The 20,696-nt window shown below is 36.3% G+C and overlaps 3 protein-coding genes across 3 annotated transcripts; 2 read left to right on the forward strand and 1 right to left on the reverse strand.

Moving 5' to 3' along the window:
* Positions 1-11,517: 11,517 nt before the first annotated feature.
* Positions 11,518-13,568, reverse strand: LOC127813713 (probable serine/threonine-protein kinase PBL15). The gene is made up of 5 exons (XM_052354831.1): positions 12,957-13,568; positions 12,692-12,827; positions 12,465-12,601; positions 12,209-12,332; positions 11,518-12,101 (listed from the first exon to the last, which is right to left on the reverse strand). The coding sequence occupies exons 1-5, from the start codon at positions 13,386-13,388 to the stop codon at positions 11,710-11,712; spliced, it is 1,221 nt and encodes a 406-aa protein (XP_052210791.1). The 5' UTR covers positions 13,389-13,568; the 3' UTR covers positions 11,518-11,709.
* A 3,468-nt stretch (positions 13,569-17,036) lies between these two features.
* Positions 17,037-18,307, forward strand: LOC127813714 (uncharacterized). Its single transcript, XM_052354832.1, has one exon. The coding sequence runs from the start codon at positions 17,088-17,090 to the stop codon at positions 18,075-18,077; it is 990 nt and encodes a 329-aa protein (XP_052210792.1). The 5' UTR covers positions 17,037-17,087; the 3' UTR covers positions 18,078-18,307.
* A 780-nt stretch (positions 18,308-19,087) lies between these two features.
* LOC127812857 (aspartic proteinase CDR1-like) lies at positions 19,088-20,470 on the forward strand. The gene has a single exon (XM_052353380.1). It carries the CDS (start codon positions 19,088-19,090, stop codon positions 20,468-20,470), a length of 1,383 nt encoding a protein of 460 aa, XP_052209340.1.
* Positions 20,471-20,696: the final 226 nt, after the last annotated feature.

Genomic DNA, 20,696 nt, shown 5'->3' on the forward strand with positions numbered 1-20,696 from the left:
TCTTCAATGCAATCTTGGAATCGGCAATCTCGAGGCGAGATATAATATGATTTAATGGCTCGGATTGCTCTCATAAAAGCAGCACCAATGGCCTGGATCAAATCGTGCAAGAGGTACAGCAGCAGACAAAACGACAAGAGCCACAAGACATTGGACTGGCCCAAAGTGGCTGCTTTTCATGGCCCTCCAGTGGGCGCCCAAGGAGTAGTCCACGGTTGCCATAAGAAGCCCCCCAGCCTTGGGCCTCATTTGAGGTTTCATTAAAATATAACAGTTTTGTTAGTTAAACACATGCATGACTGGAGTGTATATTTACTAACTTTTAATTTTAACAGTTTTGTTAGTTAAACACATGCATGACTGGAGTGTATATCTACTAACTTTTACTAGGAGGCGGCACAAGAGCCATCAGTTTACATCCTCCTCTAGCTTTCTAGCAATTGAAGTACGATCTTTTATATTAAAAAATAATTTATTGAAAAAATTATAATAATTATCCTTCAAGTTTGATGTAATTGTAAGAATAACTTTTCACCTTTTAAAAATATCAATAACCTCTATGTTGTTAAATAAAAAGTTAGAATGACATTTTACTCTTCATTCTCTCTTTTTCTCTTCCATTCAATTTTAGAAAGAAAAAAAATTAATAGTCACAGCAATTGTTATATTATTCAAACTTAGAGAAAGGTTGAATCCCATTTAAAAGCGTTGAACCCTATACTTTAGGATGGGTTAATCCTCCCTGCTCTATTTTTTGAAAAGAGAAAGACAAAAGGATAAAAAATGAGAAGATAAAAAATGCTTGAAATTGAAATCAATAGTTGAAACGGCAAATCATAGTGAACCTTTCTCAACCACACAATGTCAAGGAAGAAATAGTGAAACCCTAGTTTAATTAAAGTTTGATTTGCAAATAATCAAACCCAATATGGTTGAACCTTTTACAAATTAAACCTAAAAGATCAAAGTAAAGAAGAGGGGAAAAAGAGAACACATATCATTATTGATACTACTGCCGCAATTATCATTATCGTAAACTATGAGTGTTCACGATGCAATTTGGCTAGTCTAATCCTTTTTTAATACGCCAAATTATATATGCGATTTTATTACTCTTAATTGTACAATTTGATTTGGTCTTCATAAATCACACTAGACTGCATATTTTGTATGATTTTTACAGTTTGTTCAATTGGGCCTTCTATTGAGCTTGGCAAATTAACAAATTGAGCCTAAAACTTGTTTAGTTGATTATTTTAACATATTTTGAGTTTTTCATTTTAAAATTAACTTTTTTATAAGAAAAAAAAAAGAAGAGAAACTATATTAGTAAATAGTTTAAACAAACTACAACTTAATAAAAAATTAAAATACAAATTTAAACATATTTCCAAAACATACCATAACTATTAAAGTCCAAACGCCAAGCATAATCAACATATTACTAATTACTAAAGTTCAAACACAAAGCAAAATCAATTTAAGCATAATTAATTAATGACTAATTATTTTTTTAATTTTTATATCGTTAGACTAGTCAGGCAATTCAGTTAAAAATTGAAAATATTTTATTAAATCACAAATCACATGGTTTACAGATTTTAAGTAACCATCCCTTACAAAATCACGTTTCATGATTTAGTGATTTTTTTTAAACACCCTATGTGAACAATCATTGTTGTTGCCATTGTTAACAATTGATGTTGTAGCCATGAAAAACCAGAGAAAGAAATAAAGGAAAAAGAAAAATGTTAAAGAACAGAGAAATTAGAAATGAAGAGAAAATTTTAAACATAAAAGAAAACATTTTGGATTAATTAACAGCAAAAATTGTAATATATCATCAAAACTATAAATATTTGTATTTCGTATTTTTTTCCAAGGTCAATAGTTCTTAAAATTATCCTAAATCTCAGGGTGCCACATGTAATTTTTCCTAATTTATATGTGAATTTTTTTTGTTAAAGCCTATTATTTTTTTCATTTTATTTTTTATGCTTCATCTGCATATAAAATTTGTCATTATTTGACATAAACAAAATATTTTTAAAAATTAGCTAAACTTATACATGTATATATACATACATATGTATGTTGTGTGTATATATGCATAGTTATAAATACATATCTATACATGTGCAAAAGTATTGAGATGAAGGATATATATGTATTGGTATGAATTATATGAATAGATAAATCAGTTTTGTATTATCCATAATACTTTTTATTATAAACCACCTTTTAAATAAAGATACACAGTTAATTAACAACCTACCCAATAATTAGATAATCAATCATACCAATAAATATTGTCCTCAATATCAACTATTTAACAATATAATAAGATTAAATTGTTTCAGGATGAATAATAAATATTATCCTCAATGTCAGCTATTTAACAATGATCCACCCAATAATTAGTACGTAGTGCATACAAAAAAACAGCTACAATTATGTGATAAATTATTAAGTGTAATGGTTGTCTTATACAAGTATTTGATGTGTTAACATCAAAGCAAGGTGTTTAATTGCTTAAATGTTTTATTACCTACCATAAATACTGTGAATGTTTAATTAAACGCTTTAATATAAACAAGAATGAAATTTGGGCTAGAATGCAGCAGATGATTGACAGTGCATGAAGCAGTTGAACAATTTCATTATCATGCAAAAAAAAAAAACAACAACAAAAACACAAAAACAAAAAGCTTCCTAGCTTTTGCTTTCTTATAATTGAAACCGGCACAAAGGATTAACCATCGACATATATATATATATATATAGGTAGTATTATTTGAACACTCAGTTATAACATTTTTAATGAGTATTAGGCTAGGACATATTCATTGTCTTCCTCTAATCCCCCCTGAAAGAAAAGATTAATTAGCTAGGTTGTGATGAAAACTACAAAAGAAACGTCAATTATGTGTATATATATATATATAGCTCAGAGCAAGAAAGCAGCAGCAGCAACAACAGCCCTAATAGGACTGAGAATATGTATAGAGAGAGAGAGAGAGAGAGAGAGAGAGAGGGGTGGGGGTGACAGATAGAGAGTGAGCACGCATAGCTTCAAGCATGCATACGCATATCATGCAAGAAAAGCACCATGTGTGCTCACTCTCTTCTGTCACCTCTCATAGCTACTCTGCTTACCGGCCGGTCGGTCAATTCATGGCTGCTATATGTAATATATAATCCGCCGCCGAGCATTAGCAGTACGTGCTCTAGATGTACTGTTCCATAGGATGAGAGCAACAACTAATAATTAATATGCTAGATAGCTAGCTACTATAGTTAAGATCTACTTGATGCATGTATATGTATGATCAGTGCGTGTGAATAAGCATGAAGGCGTGCTGTTCTTTATATAGAGGGGGGATGACAATGGAGGTAGCCGCTCCCTTCTCCAATAGAATAATTCAATTTTATTTTATATATATGGGTTCTATACCTTTTTATGTTCTCTCCGCAGCCCGAATATTAAAATATTATCTTCGCAATATGATTGGCGCGCCATCCATAGAGAGAGAGAGAGAGAGAGAGAGAGAGAGAGAGAGAGAGGCAGGCTTTACATGACATATATATAATATCAAATTAATATTCAGCCCCTGAAGGACTGCATTAACGCCGTTACTTTTACCAATGCGTCTTGTAATTCTAAATGTGATCTCTTGGCCTCCAATGGCCAATGGGCAGTCTTCCATCCTTTATTGCGTTCACTTCCCAATCCCTGTCTCTTCCCATCCCCCTCCTCCTGCGCTCATCTTCCTCCTCCTTCTTTATCCCCCCTTTTATTAATTATTTCATAAAAATTAATGTAAGGCTTTCGGCCGCCCGTCTGCAGATCACATGCACTGTGCATATCCATCCATCCATCCCCAATAACTAGCTAGCTACCCTATTATATATATATATATATGTGTGTGTGTGTTTAACATTATATATACATAATATATATCTAGCTAGCTAGCAATATTGGACTTAAATTCTTTCAAAATAAGAAAATTATCAAGCCCCATGCATTCAAATTAATACTACCTTAACTAATTACCATATATGCATCTATCTATCTATCTGTATATATTGCAATAACTAATGTATTATTGTACCAAGTATATATATCCATCCATTTGAGTTGACAAGCTAATGTACCCAATCTGTATTAATGTTCTAGTGCTCTCTCTCTCTCTCTCTATATATAACGTACCCGATCTGCATTAACTTCATTGCCAAGTTGGATATATAATTACATCTCTCTGTTGTTTGATATATATATATATATATTAATTTTATTTGTATTAACTAATAACTAAAATTGTTTATAGAGTAAAATAATAATAATAATTCGACTTCAGTTAGTTTGTCATGTTCTCTTTACAATCCATGTCTGTTGAGAATCCATTTTTATTCTCCTGAAAAGAATTATTAAAGAGTTAGAACAAATTACTTATGCTTTTCTTTGAATGACTCAGAATTATCCACTCATAAAACTAAAGTTACTTGAAATGATATTTATTGTCCTAAAGATCAGGACGAGTTGGGCATTTGGTTGTATATGTGGAATCAAGCCCTGGTCGCTAAACTCATCTGGCGTCTCATGCTTGTTTCCTCTTAATTCATTTGGGTTCAATGGATTCATTCGTTCCGAATTAGAGATTCTTGTTTCTAGTTTGTCCTTATTCCCTACGTACCCTTGTTACTGGCATAAGCTTATCCAAATTAGGGGTAAGGTGCGTCAATTATTTGGCTGGAATGTGGGAAATGGTAGCAGGATTTTTTCGTGATATGATAATTGGCATTTCTTGGGTGTGTTGGTAGATAACTTTTTGCATCAGCTTCCCTATCAACTTTCTATCTCCTATACTGCTAAGGTGCTTGATATTATTGTTGATGGTGCTTGGAAGTGGCTTGTGTCAATTCCCTCCCAAGCTCTTCAATGCATTCTCTCATCCATGTCGAGCCAGTCTCGAATTAATTCTCCTGATCTCTCGAGGTGGCTCCTTGCTTCTAATGGTATATTTACAGTGCGATCAACGGTGAGGGCTCTTCAGATTAATCGTAGTAGATTCCCTTAGTTTCACCTTATTTGGCATGGCTTAGGGGTTCCCTCGTATACATTTATCCTTTGGTTGGTTATTCGTGAGCGTCTATCCACTCTTGAATAGCTCAACCTCTTTTACTATTTCCTAACATATGCTACTTGTGTAGGAGAGCATCTGAATGTCACAACCATTTATTTTTTGATTACTCATTCTCTAGGCAAGTTGTGTCCCAGTTAAGGCAACAGGTGAAATTTATATGGCATTGGAGGAATTGGGCGAGGGGGATTTTTTGGGCTACCCATAAGTGGTGTGGAAAATCATTGTGGAATATGGCTACTCGACTTTCCTTGCAAGCGATTGTCTATTTCTTGTGGCAAAAACATAATAATCGATGTTTTGGGTATAGTGAACGTTCCCCACTAAAATTGCTTATCAGATCCAAACTGTTGTTTGGACTCGCCTGTCTTCTATGCGCTTCACTCGCTCATTACATGGTTTGGCCTAATTTGCCCATTTTTGGCGACTTTAGCCTTTGCATTTCAACTAACGCTTTTCATTGTCTGAATATTTTTTCAGATACTACTAATTCTCTTGCTTGTGAGTGTGATTTTTGTGCAGGGTCTTAGGCAAGATTGTCCCTTGTCCCTCTCCTCCTCATTGCAGAGTCCATACGTTGTTGTCATCTTAAGGTTCATATTTCAAATGTATCATACTTTCCTAAGGAATGGTGTAGGCTTCAATGAATGTGTTCAATTAAACTTGATGGAGGCCTATCATGAGTTAGACCTCGCTTTCCATGGTTGTTGTCAACCTTGCTTGGTTCGTCAGATATATTCCCATGTTCTCTCATGTATGGTTGGCATCATATGTTTGAGGCGATAGTAGCTTCTTTTATAATGTGAGTGTGTGAGTTTGTCTCTATGTGTTCTTTGGAGAGACTGCAATGGTCTTTTGTAATCATTATTACGCTTTTTTTTTTTAATATATTATTTTTATTTAAAAAATAATAATAATTATAATAATAATAATATTGACAATGTTTGATGAAATCATATGAATACATGAATTGCCTCATATATATATATATATATAAAATATATAATTGATCATCAAACTACTCAATCAGTAACCCATATGCATAATTAAGAGCATTAATTAATTCATCAATATCCTTTCTGATTATTAATTAAGAAGAACATGCATGCATGCCCAAACCTAAAATTATCCAATTATATAAGTGATGCCAGCCGGTATGTATACAGAAATTAATGAAATGAATGATATGGAGGTGAAATCAAAACAAATTAAAGGAGGGTTAATTAGCAAGCAGCATGTTAATGATCGATGAATTTGGAAGAACTAAGCCAGAAATTAAGGAAAAGTTACATATATATATATATATATAAATATTATTATTATTATTATAAAGAAATAGAAGATCAGGCTGCAGCCAATGAAATTAAGCTGGACAAATTAAGCTTCAATCACACGATGAACCTAGCTAGCTATATGCATGGGTCAAGATATCCGATTGATCATGATATTGGTGCTAGCTAGCTTAAAAGTATATATGCTTTGTAATAATTAAACTCTAATAATGCGGAGTAGAAGAATCATCGAAAATATATATATATATATATATATGTTGAAGCTAGCTAGGTAGCCCAATCAATACAAATATTGCGTGCTTTAATTGCGGAACGTCACTCCTTTCCAGCATTCCTTCTCCCAGAAGAATAAACTTTAATTAATTTGGGGAGAGAGATCATCGATATGATTCCTTGCGTAAAAAAATGAATCAATTAAAATATTAATTAAGCAACATATATATAATTAATTACTAGCGCTATATATATATATATATATTTTAAAAAGATATATAGATAGCTAAGGTCGAAGAGACATGGATATCCATTAATTGGATCATCATCTGTACTGTAGCTAATTAATGTTTATATATAGCAATTAATTAATTAATTAGTAAGCCTTGTTGTACGTACGTAGTGATATATATGATTTAATCAAGTTGTGTGCGTGGGTATTATTATTATTATTATAATATATATATATATATTATACTTAAAAGAAAAAGAGAAGGGAAAAAATGGCATTGTGGAAGGTGGGGACAAACGTATAATGTATAATGTGGCTGGGGACTTTCCCTTTTAGGAAGTGGGAGATGAGGGGAGTGCTTACATATACAAGCAAGCATGCATGCATGCATGTGCGATTCCCACAAGCTTTGACTAAAATTAATATATATACTGCATGCTGCTGCTGCTGATGCAATTAATATATACATCTTCTTAATTCTATACAAATTAAAGGGGATACCGTGGCCAGGCCAGGCTACCCACTTGCCTCTCTCCCCCCCCCCCCCCCCAATCCAACCCAATCATGCATGCATGATGATAAGCATCTTAATTATACAAATACATATATACATACATATGGATTGACTTTTTCTTTTCAATTTCCCTTCTTCTCCAATTTATAGTAATATATATTACTTGACGATGATGAGAATGAATGCATGTTATATATATATATATATTTTTTTTTTTTCATCCAGCTATCTCCAATTTATAAGGTGGTTGTGTTAATGGGAGGTAGAAAGAAAGAAAGAAAGAAAAGAAAAGAAGAGAAGAGAAGAAGCTGATATATATATATCTATGGGCATTGGCATTGGGGCTGGTTGAGATTCGTACAGTAGTGTCCATCATGTTCCCTTATGATATATCTCCTTTTCTTTTTTCTTCTTCTTCGTCCTTCTTCCACTTTCGGCCATGCATCTTGCAAAGCAAAGCTGTCTAATCATCATTCATATACATATCTAGACACATGCGCTTTGCTTTGCTTTCCTTTCCTTTCCTTTCCTTCTCCACTTCCACGTAGCATTATACGCCCCTCTTGCTGGTCTTCACCCAGCCACACATCTCTCTCTCTCTCTCTCTCTCCCCACGGTGCGCGCATATATTACTAGGAATATATACTGTTCTCTTCTCTTTTAGGATTTGTTAGTTGACATGCATACACACACACAAATGCTATTATTTATTCTTTTAAAATGACAAATAAATTGAACCGAAAATAAACTAACAATCAAACTAATCAACAATCACACGCGCACACATAAATTAATATGAAAAATTTAAATCGAGAAAAACTACGAATAAAAAGAATAAAATATTATTAATCAAATATTGATAATACAAAAGTGATATTGACAGACACACTTTATGTGTTATTTCATGTGAGCTGAGCACTTATTTATAGATTTAAAATCATCTATAAATAAATATAAAAAATCTTATCCTGATCAGAAGATGATGTTTGATAATATTCCTCTAAATGAGATAAATCTCACATAAAATCAAATTTGACAACATCATAATCAGAGTCAAATTCAAAATCATAATCATTGTCAAATTAATAAACTCAATCACAGATAAATAAGGATTTTGAGTCATAATTATCACAAATCTCCATATTGACTCTAAATCCTAAAAAAAAATTATCCGAAATTCTTTATTCAAACGAAATTACGAAGAATCAATCTCCCTAACAAATACCAACCAAATTCACGAAATGTTTGAACTTCGTATTAGGTAAAGACTTGGTCAACATATCTGCAAGATTGTCATAAGTGCTGATTTTTCTTATAATAACTTCACCATAAACAATAATATCTCGAATAAAATGATATCGCACATCCATGTGTTTCATTCTCTCTTTAAACATCTGATCTTTAGTGAGGAAAATAACACTTTAATTGTCACAATAGACTGTATTGTCATGAAGATTTTTACTGATTTCACCCATTAACCCTTTTAACCAAATAACTTCTTTAATGGCCTCATTAACTGCTATATATTCTACTTCTATAGTAGACAGGGCAACAATGTATCGTAAGATATATTTTCAACTAATAGCATGACCACGAATGATGAACACATACCCAGTAAACGATCTTTTCTTGTCAGGATCACCTATAAAATCAGAATTAACAAAACCAATAACTCCATCACTAATATTTTCAAATTGTAAACAAGCATCAGTAGTATCACGTAAATATTAGAGAATTTATTGGATTGCCTTCCAATGTTTTTTTATCACAGTTAGTCATATATCTAATAACCATGCTCACCGAATGAGCCAATTCTGGGCATGAACCATAATATACATATACATATAATATTAGAGTACATGCACACACATATAATATTTTCTTTCGATAAATACCCCCAATAATATTTTTGAACATCGAGGGTGAGCTAAGAACACTGTTAGACTTTTTCTTCCTGCAAGTGTACGGAATCGTAACAAGTAATATAATGATGAATCAAGTATCGTTCCCACGAGGATTGGTTTTTGGTCCTACTTTAACCACTATTAACTTTAATAAGCCACACACAATTCAAAGAATACTCAATGGAAGTTTTATATAAATTAAAACTAACTCACCAAAGGAAAACACAAAATAATTCTTTAGGTTTTAAATATGGAAATCTAATGCGCTAGGGTTCATGAATCTACCGTAGTTCTATATTTGGTTTAATCTCTCAGTGATTGAGTTTTATAATTTTTGCTTTGAGCTGAAAATCGATGATCCTAAGTTAATCAAAAGCCTCTCTTGATGGTCAATCGAATCTATGCTCACATATGAGATTAATTATCTCTAATTAATCTGCAAATATAAAAACATGCATTTATCCACAATGATCATCAAAATAAGATTTCACAAGGCATAACGGTATCTCTACCTATTATCGAACCTTATGTCATTTATTATCAAGTGCTAATCTATATTGAATCTCTCGAAAGCAATATAAATCACAAACACGTTCTAATGGCGGCCAAGCATCAAAACGGAATTAGTGCACAACAAACGATCAACTCAAAAGACAAGAATAAAATAAAACCCAAGTACTTTTAATTAAACCATCATTGAACTAGGTTTCATCAATCACCCTAGCCACAAAGTACTTAGCCTAACATAGTTTCAACTAACAAAAAAATAATAAAAACAGAGTTCATGATGTTGCAAAGAATAAAGAACAGAAAAATAAAACCAAAACCGAAGATCTTCAAGAAAATCTCCTCTTTTTGCCTCAACTTGCCGTCTTCTCCTCCTTCCAAAAGCTCCTTAATCTCCCAAAAATAAGCCTTTATATAGCCCTCTTTAGGTTATCAAAGTCCTTCACCTTGAATGAGTCTATTTCCCTTTTATTTGGATTAAAACGGGCTTAAAATGGCCTTATCACGAAGCTTTAAATCCTACCGCGGTATGCTTGTTGCTGCAGACTCGTGAGCTTCAGAAAATAATTCCTAAAGCGGTCCTACAGCGGTATGCATACCGCTGTAAGACCGTGAGCTCTAGAAACTAAGCCTTATAGCGGTGCTACAGTGATATGCATACTGCTATAAGCCCGCTAACCTTCTTCTTTGGCCTCTTGCTTTATCATCTTCAACTTCTTGTTTTCGATACTCTTTTGCTTCTTTTTAATTCGAAACCCGACCATGTCTCCAAGCTTCATTTCACTCCCATCATATACCAAAAATCACTCTTTTTGCTCCATGTTCGCTTTAACACATACTCCACATCTACATAACCATATATAGAACCAAATCAAGTAGAAATCATGCTCATTGAATGTATAAATGCTAAGTTTATAAACCAAAATAAGTGTATAAAAGGCACTTATCAAACACCTTGTGTTTTGGAAATCCTGGGGGCTATCCCCAGTCACTTTGACGGTAGGGACTGTAAGTGGCCTTATCTTACGTAGGGAGCCCCCTGCTCATACTGAAGCAAATTGGAAAATGAAAATAAATGGAAAGAATAATTATTGGAGCCACCAGGGGAGCTTAATTAAGCATGCACTGCCTCAGTGCCTCACAACATGTATGGTTGTGGGGATTCATACTCCTGGAGACTGATGTATTCACCGCCCTTTACAGGAAGGGTTTATTTGATTAAGGTCCCTACTGAAGTATTAATCTTTTCACAGGTATCACTTCCTGACATAATAATAGCCCGATAAGATAGGTTCATTGCTGGAATAATCCTGGAGATTTTACCACTTGAACTTCTTATGATCGCAGAAACTGTGATTGTGTGCTGACTTTCAGTTTTTTGGCAGCTGTTATTGTTGCAATTAATGTTTATGTTTGATGACTACAGGAGATGTTTGCTTCAATGATTGCTGAGGATGGATTTCAGAAGGTGGAATATGAAAATCTTGTTGCGGGAGTGGTGGCTATCCATTCTGGGTTGAAATGTTAAAGAGTCTTCACCAAGTACCCATGTTGTCAATTTTGTCATTTCCGTTACTCGGGCATTGGATTTTTTTGTTCATTTTTTATTATAAAAAGGAACAGAAGCGAATGACCAAACTTAATCTGAATGGCAGCAACATATGGTAAATATATACACTGCGCATTATCCTATTTACAACGGAAGCCCTGCGCGTACGCATACTTCCCTATAGGTAGTAAAGCATGCTTTTATACAACATAATTTACAATATTTAGATTTGGTTACACACACACGACTTGTCGTCTTCACTTACAATTACAGGTTTTTCACTGGATGAGACTGACATGTATAGTTAAATAAATGTTTGTGGGGGGTGGGGCTGGTAGTGGCAAGCGGAGATTATATCTAGTGTTTCTTGGTGTTGGCGGTTGTGTTTGGAGCAGGACTTGATTTGGGGGCAGCTGCGAGTGCCATTGCCGTTGCCATGTCCCTCAAATGCTGCGAAGCTTCAAGAGTTTGGATGACGGCGGGCATTCTGGGCCTGTCTTTGGGGTGGAGGCTGACACATTGCAGGGCCAGAAAAGCCATTTCCTTGGCTCCTTTGACGGAATACTGGCCGCCTAACCTGGGATCCATGATGCAGCGCAACCTCCGGCTACTTGTCAAGTAGGGCCTGGCCCAGTCCACTATGTTCTGCTGGGTCTTGGGCCTCGTCTTGTCCACCGCTCTTCTTCCCGTCATCAGCTCCAGCAACACCACCCCGAAGCTGTAAACGTCACTTTTTGTAGTGAGGTGCCCTGCAGAGCATGGTATGTAATGACTTAGCAAATAACTAAAATTAAACACTAGCTGTTACTAGGTAGCTATCATCACTGATGTAGTCTGGCGAATTGGTTATTAGTACCTGTACTAACATATTCGGGAGCAGCGTATCCGTAGGTACCCATTACTCGCGTCGTTACGTGTGTGTTTGATCCCTCAGGACCCATCGTTGCCAGTCCAAAGTCTGACAGTTTGGCCTTGAAGTCCTGGTGATGGATGAAAGGATGAATGAATAAGCAAATTAATGAATTAAAGGAGCAGATGGAGATGGAGATGGAGATGATGAGTAGTAGCAGCAGCAGCAGCAGCAGCAGCTAGCTTTGCATACGCATACGTACAGCATCGAGCAAAATGTTGGAGGTTTTGAAGTCGCGATATATGACAGGCTTCTCGGCGCCGTGCAGGAAGGCCAGGCCTTTGGCCGCTCCTGTGGCGATCTTCAATCTGGTTCCCCATGGCACTGAAACCGACATCCCTGCGCCATCCATGGCTCCATTTCATCGTCATAATCTAGTAACACTACCAGTTTATTGGCCAATCAACTAATTATAAGTACTGTACTTACTCTTGAACAAGTGATTTTCTAGGCTGCCCCGAGGCATGAACTCGTACACCAGAAGTCGCTCTTCGTCTTCACAGCAATATCCGATCAATTTCACCAAGTTGGGGTGCCTAAGCTGCCCCAGAAATATCACTTCCGCCTTCAACCACGATTATATATATATAATACCCATTCAATTAATCTATCTATTTATGTAATATAATTAAGCAACTAATTGAACAAAAATTATATGAGTTGTGCATATAAAAGCATGTATATGTATACTGACGAGCCATTCGCGATGTCCCTGCAAGCCTTCAATGTCGAGAAGCTTGACGGCGACGGGCTGAGCCTTCAAGCCATGCCTCAAGTTGTCGTCCAAGTAACCCTTGTGCACCGTCCCAAACCCACCCTGACCCAGCAAGAAGTTGCTTGAGAAATTCTGGGTTATGGCGCGCAGCTCGCACAGCTGAAAATCGTACAACTCGGACCCGAAAGACTGAGCTAGATCTTCGTTGATGCGAGCGGACGAAGAGCGGCTTAGATCCGAGAAGGACAGGCGCCGGAACGATGGCAATGGATGAGCTATGTTCTTGGAAGGCCTGCACCCACGGCTAAAATTGGAGCAGATGCCGTGCCCTTCCACGGAGCAGCAATTTGCTGCCAAGTAGGGTCTCCAGTTCCTGCTGCTGGGGGGCTTCGAATTCGACTCCTCCTTCATTCTACTGGTTGGTAGTATATATTGATTGATCGATTGATTCTGTGGATGATCGATTGATAACTTTGGTCGATGTTCAGAATAAAAGCTGCCGCAGCAGCAGCTTAATTAATCAATTATCATGAGGAGAGAGAGAGACAGCTATATGTAATTCTCTGTTTCTTTCTTCAACTGCTCCAACCACTCTACTACTAAGGAGGGGGACTTTGTTTGTAAGCTTTTCCATGCAGATTACTTTTATTTCTTCATTTGTCACCTTTGTAATGTCTTCTTGCAGAGCCCCAGAATGCCCTCTATATGATCCTCTCTCTCTCTCTTTCTCTCTCTCTGAAATTCTGTGAGGTCAGCGCTTTGATCCATCGCTTCAATGGAATGTGTGTGTACGTAATTTACTAAGGTACAGAAACACTTTTAATGTACGTTTTAAGTCCAATTCATTTTACGTGAAGTGTTCCAATTCATTTTATGTCAAGTGTTGGCCATCTATCAAATCTAACATATCCCCTGCTTAATTTAATTTAGCAATAGAAAGTTAAGAAACCTGAGTTATATGTATGATTTAATTGGTAGGCAAGTGGGTTTATAGTTAAAAGAATAATTAAAATCAAAATGAGCTGCAAATGAAATTATAATTTGAATTGCCAAAATAGTGACATTCTAATTAGCAAAACGGCTTTGTTTTAGTTAGGGCCAAAACGACAGTGTTTTGCCCTTCTCTATCTCTTCTTTTCTTTTCTTCTCTTCTCTTCGTTCCTGACAATCCGTCATCCCAAATTGGACCATCCCTCCTCTTTCTTTTCTTTTCTCAATGTTTTAAAAATTGAACCGAATAGCGAATCGACCTATTAATTCAGTCACGAATTAGTTGGTCTGACCAGTTAGACCGGAGTGGTCCGACCGAATGATGTCATATATATATATTTTTATAATTAAATAATATATATTTAAAATACTAATATTTTATATATTATTTTGAGAAATATTATTATTAACTAATATACAACTAATATTTTATATATAATTATTATATATGTTATTACATAATTAATTAACGATTAAAAATTTAAAAGTAAGTAAAGAGTGAAAAAAACTAGGGTCAATCCGATTCTCGGTTCACCGGTTTAATCAAATTTTGATCGGGTTAAAAGACATTTGACTTTTTAAGTTAAATTAGATCGGATAGGCCACCAGTTCCCAGTTAAATCAGTCCGACCAACCGGTCTGATATGATTTTTAAAACATTGTCTTTTCCTCTTCAATGAGCTAACATCCTAGCTCCAACCATCACTCCATGTTCTCCTCTTCATTCTCTTCTCTTTTGTTCCTCCTCTTCAAAATCTTTTCTAACTTACCATTCCAAATCCATTCTTGACCTTGTCGTTCTAGCTCTAGAACCTTTTTGCCAACTTATTAGGGTCGAAGAGATGGTTAAATTTGGAGCTCGTCGTTCTAGCTCCAAAACCCTTTTGGCGACTTATCAGGGTTAAAGAAATTAATGATCAAATTTGGATCTGAAACAATGAGCTTGATAGGGTTTCAAAAAGGAGGAAGAGAAGATGAAGGATGATGTGAGCTAAGATGGGTGTTGTCAGAGAGAAAAAGAAGAAGAGGAAGAGAAAAGAAGTGGAGAGATAGTTGGCATCGGGTGCTTGAAAGGGTTTTGAAGAGTAAAAGGAGAAGAGAAGAATATGAGGCCAAAATGGTGTCATTTAGACTAATTAGAGTTGCATCATTTTAGTAGTTCGGATTACAATTTTATTTGAGTCCAAATTAATCTTAGTTAGTCTTTATAATTAATTACTGAGCCTATATGCATGATGCATCCACATATAATATGTATATACATTGATCCAAAAGTGTGACGTATATATATTCAAGTAGATAAAAACATAAAGAGGAGAGGAGAGTTGTTACAGAGTGAGGTGATGAATGACGTCTCAAAGAGCATTACTTGCCTACTCCTCCACTTCAACAACCCACAGCAAAATAAATTAATTAAGCTATATACCTACCTAAATGAATTAATTAACTACTTAATTCATCTGGATCCATGGATCTTAATTCTAAGTTAAGTCCCAAAAGATAGATGTACTGAAATTCTTAGTGTTATTATATTCAATTAACTAATCATCGTTCAATCTTAATTGCTTTATTAATTATAATATGTAGTAAACCCCCAATAATTCACACACTCAATACATTATATAATGTGCTCGCTCTAAGAATCAGATGCTTGCTCTAATCTCAATCCAAATCTCACAGTGGATCTACAAAAGCTTAGGATATGTGTAAAGCCTAGCCAGCAGGGGTTTAGGGTTTGGGTGGGCTTTGGCTGGCTTTTTTTGTCAAAGTCTCTCTCAGTGTTAGCACCCCACAAGTCCAACTTCTGGACTAGAGCTGACACATCCTTCTGTTTGCTTCTGCATTCTTTTCTTTCTTGAAGACATATCTTCCCATTGTTTTCTTCCAAACTGTTAGTATTATAAATAGAAAATATATTAATAAATAGTAAATTTGACTAGTAATATATAATCAAAATAATAACAATAACAATACTAATATTATACCATTATAAAGTAATGCAATAATAAATTTATTTATGAAAATGTTATTGTCAGGCCAATTAAAATAAAAATAAAAAAAATATTACAGGGTGTAAATAATTTATGTGTAAAGACTTTGATACTCAAATCAAATACTTGAATTGAGTAAAAATTTATATGTAGTATTAAATTTAGTATCGGAGATATATTATTTTTTAAATAAAAATTTATCAATTTATATAAAAAAAGTGAGATTTGATAAACATGAAAAAAATTTAAGATACCAAAATTATTATATTTGTTATTAGTTAGGGACCTCCTTATAAAGGGTTGTATGCCACTCTCTAAAAGAATTAGATCCAATTGTTGAGAGATTGAGATTTTTCTAAGTAATTCTTAGAATTATTGTTTTTGTGCGATCGCTCATTAATCGTATATTTAATTTTAACAAAGAAGATAAATCATAAGTAAAAATTTTGTCTCATTATGCAGAATAAAGAATCAAATCCACAACTTAGTAATACGAATTTCAATTTATTATAACTCAACCATTTTACTAATAAATAGTTTGCGCCTAAAGAATTCTTGTCTATTTTTATTCTTATATAGATTGGGTGTCTTACTTTTTGTTGGGTTTTGTGCCTTTTAATGGGCCTTCACCATTGACTGATTCAAAATTATTAATGATATAATTCATGAATATTTTATTGATAATTAAATATATTACCTATATATATAATATTACCAATCTAATTTATTTCTAATTTTAATACAATAATATTATTGCTGGTAATTTATTATAATTGAAAGTGTGACATCAGCAGTGTCATATTTTACTATTAATTTTGTAATGTTATAATAGCATTTATTAATAAAAATATATTACATTATATATATAACATAAATAATATTAAAAATATCGTGTTTAAGTAATATTTTAATAATTATTATCATTATTACATAATTTTAATGATATTTTCATAAACTAAATTGGGAAATTGGAATGAATGGTTCAACTAGGCACACACAAGCGGGTGGGTCCAGCCCAGCACATAATCGTCTCCTGTGGGACCCACCACCTACCTAAAACATCGGCAAAAGACCGAGTTAGCCGTTGGACTGTACCCGATTTCCTCCCCTCCCCTTCCCTTCCCTTCGGATGAAAGCAAAGCAAAGCAGAGAGACATTCCATTCCAATCTGCTGGGCGGTGGATTGCAAGCAACAGAAGAGGAGAAGAGAAGAAGCTCTCTCAGTCACTCCTCTCTGTACAAAATTAAAAAAGAAAAAAACATGGGACACTTTTCTTTTCTGTCAGATGGCGGCGGCGGCAGTAGCAGTGGCGATGAGGCTGCTGCAGTGGAAGAGGTACTCAATCAGGCCATGGACCACTCTGTTCTCCAACAGGTTGCCGCCATTAACTGCGCTTCCTTCTCTTCCGACTCCGTTCTTCCCTCTCACCTCGAGACTCGCTTTCGCCGCCTCAAGTCCTTGCCGGCGACCAACCCTCCCAATCTTCACGCCCACCGTTCTTCTTCCTCCTCAAGCTTCAATTCCCACGTTCCCCAATTCGATCGCTCTGCCTCTGTTGGAGCCAAACCCAAACCCCATCCAGAGCAACCCCCAAACCAAGGAAAGGGTTCGAAGCCAAAATCCGGATCTGGGTCATCTCCTTCCAACTCGTCAAATTCATCTGTCGGAGACGGAGATGCTGCTGAAATCTCCGACCGGAAAAGGGATTCCGCATCGAAGTCACGATCTCGCTCGTTCCTCTCGTCTCCTTCGAATTTGGAGTCTGAATCGCCGTCGCCGTCGCCGCCCAAGAAAAGCGGCTGTTTCTGGTGTTCTCCCAAAAGGGTTTCCAGGAAAAAGAGCAAGGAAAATAACCAGATGATGATGATGATGAAGAAGAGCGTCGGCGTTGATTGGGATAGTAGACACCACGAGGAGGAGTTGCTGTCGTCGGATTTGGGTATTTTCTCGGCGAAAGAACAGCAGAAAATACTGAAGAAGGCAATGAAAGAGGAAGAGAAGATCAATCGCGAAGCAGAGAAGATTGTCAAGTGGGCAAAGCAAGCGTCTGCAAGGATGAATGTTTGTGAGATAGAAGACGAACTCGTGGGTGACGGCCTTGAGAGTCCTCCTAGATGATGACGAACTTTTACATTACATGGTTGGCTTTGGCTTGCTTGGCTTTGGCTGGGCACAAAATATAATATGTATTAATAACGTTTAAATGTCTTAATTAATTAAAAATGTCTGGTGGATATGTAATACACTCGTTGAGCACAAAATATACAAGTTACTTGCTGTACGGCTTGAATTAAAGTTGCCTACTGTCTTATTGGTTGTCAAATGTAATTAAATCATAATCAAATAATCTATGGAATATGATTAATTACTGTGAATAATAATATAATCTTCCTTATGATTAATTGCCAGAATATTCATATGAATAATATTAATTGAATTAATTTGATCATCAACTAATTAATGATTAAGCAACCCCCTTAAAATTGCCTTTTTCTTTGCATGATATGAATTGATACAGCAAGAGTGTTGTGCGTTAATTATGGTACTAATTAAAAGAGAAATTAAAGAAATTTCCATGTAAATACATATATATATAAGTTAAGCCCAATATTAGCAGTAAATTTGAGTGAGCAAATCACGAGAGAAAATCAATATGTATAAAAGACTGGCAATTAATCTTATATATGAACACCGATCAAAGGCTGATTTGATTAACAAAGGATGTGTGTGTGTTGGAATCAAATCCCACATTCCAAGCGGCATGCGCTGATTCACTGAATCACACACACGCACACATATATATATTAATTAGTTAATTAGTTACCTTAGCAAAGCCAAATTAAGCTGCCCCAGAATCCTTAAATACACGTCTTTGCTCTAATGGTCTGATCATGTTCATGGCCCTCTTTCGTGGATGCACATACATACCCTCGACGCCCCATCTTCTCCTTAATTTGCTCCTATATACACTCTCCCTCTTCGCCTTCTTCGTTAGATGAATTGATCATCTATATATATGTGTGTGTGTGTGCGTGCATCCAGCAGTATAGTAGCAGTAGCAGTATAGCAGTAGCCCCCTCTACTACTGATCTCTCTCGAAGCTGATCAGTGTGTATATATATATATATATGGCAGGCGCTAATAAGCCGTCCTCGTTCTCCTTTGTTTATGGACTGCTCCTCTTCTGCTTCAATATTCAACTTCCATTGCCTCTCTCTTCTTCTGCTGCTGCAGCGGCATCATCTTTGCACAGCGGACATGGCTTCACGGTTGAACTCATCCACCGCGACTCCCCGCTCTCTCCATTCTACGACCCTTCCAGCACCAAGTTCGACCGCCTCACCAGCGCCTTTCGCCGCTCAATGTCTCGCGCTGCTCGCCTCAACTCCTCATCAAAGTGGACTGACGATGATGGTCTTCACGGCATCCAATCCCAGATTTTCGCCGCCAACGGCGAGTATCTGATGAACTTATCCATCGGAACCCCACCTTTCCAGATGCTCGGTATCGCCGACACCGGCAGTGACCTTACTTGGCTGCAGTGCCAACCTTGCTCCCACTGTTTCCCTCAGGTCGCTCGCTTGTTCGCTCCCAACACCTCCTCCACTTATACAAACTTGCCTTGTCAATCACAGCTTTGCCAAGCTTTCGATGGCTCCATTTGCGGCAGCACTGCAGGCAGCAACTGCCAGTACAAAGTCACCTACGGAGACCAATCTTACAGCATCGGCGATCTCGCCGCCGAAACATTCACCTTGATTTCTACCTCCGGACGTCCTGTTCAGGTTCCGAACATGGCTTTCGGCTGTGGACACAGCAACAATGGCGGCTTCGACAAGAGAGCGGATGGCATAATTGGCCTTGGACGCGGCCCACTCTCCATTATTAATCAAATGAGCGACTTAGTCGATGGAAAGTTCTCCTATTGCTTGGTGCCCTTGGACACAAATTCAAGCGTGACGAGTAAGATCAACTTTGGGGAGGCTGCGGTGGTTTCCGGCTCCGGCGTGGTGTCAACGCCGCTGATCAAAAGTACAGTCGACCCCTTCTATTACCTGACGTTGGAGAGCATTTCAGTGGGAAACAAGACCATAACAGTACCTTTGAGGAGTAGTGGAATATCAAAAGCTGGTGGTGGCAATATCATCATCGACTCGGGCACGACTTTGACATTGCTGCCGGGCGATTTTTACAGGGATTTAGAGTCAGAGTTGAAACAGGTGATCCATGGAAGCTCCGTTTCTGATCCGCAAGGGCTGTTCAGCCTCTGTTACAGTAAAGGCAGTGGTTTTAGCGTGCCGGCGATAACGGTGAGGTTCAGCGGGGGAGATGCCTTGGAACTGCGGCAGTCGAGTACCTTCGTTGAGAACGGAGATTTGTTGTGCTTTGCCATGATTCCTTCTGATGAACTGGCTATTTTTGGGAACCTGTCGCAGATGAACTTCTTGATTGGTTACGACCTCGAAAAGAATCTAGTTTCTTTCAAGCCAACAGATTGCACTGAGCACTGAGCACTGGCTGCCCAGTTCTCTACTTGTTCATGGGTTCATTAGATCCATCTTAATTCTTATCATGATCATTACTTACTGTAACATGCATTCGCGGTTACATAACATTAATTTAATTAAATTATATTTTATTACCTCTAAGCCTTGATCTTCTCTAGTACACTAGCACTGGTGGCTGGTGCTAATTAATTAAGTTTCATTCTAATTTTCGATTAATTAAAAAGAAACC

The sequence above is a fragment of the Diospyros lotus genome, chromosome 11 (genome assembly GCF_014633365.1).
Source record: "Diospyros lotus cultivar Yz01 chromosome 11, ASM1463336v1, whole genome shotgun sequence".
Taxonomy (NCBI): Eukaryota; Viridiplantae; Streptophyta; class Magnoliopsida; order Ericales; family Ebenaceae; genus Diospyros; species Diospyros lotus.

Bases quoted from the DNA above. Each gene is read 5' to 3' on its own strand.
- LOC127813713 (XM_052354831.1), bottom strand. From the start codon at position 13,388: ATGAAGGAGGAGTCGAATTCGAAGCCCCCCAGCAGCAGGAACTGGAGA. The intron at 12,828-12,956 runs GTCAGTATACAT...TCGTGGTTGAAG, and splicing joins AGGGACATCGCGAATGGCTC to GCGGAAGTGATATTTCTGGG. The intron at 12,333-12,464 runs GTACGTATGCGT...ATCCATCACCAG, and splicing joins CCAACATTTTGCTCGATGCT to GACTTCAAGGCCAAACTGTC.
- LOC127813714 (XM_052354832.1), top strand. From the start codon at position 17,088: ATGAAAGCAAAGCAAAGCAGAGAGACATTCCATTCCAATCTGCTGGGC.
- LOC127812857 (XM_052353380.1), top strand. From the start codon at position 19,088: ATGGCAGGCGCTAATAAGCCGTCCTCGTTCTCCTTTGTTTATGGACTG.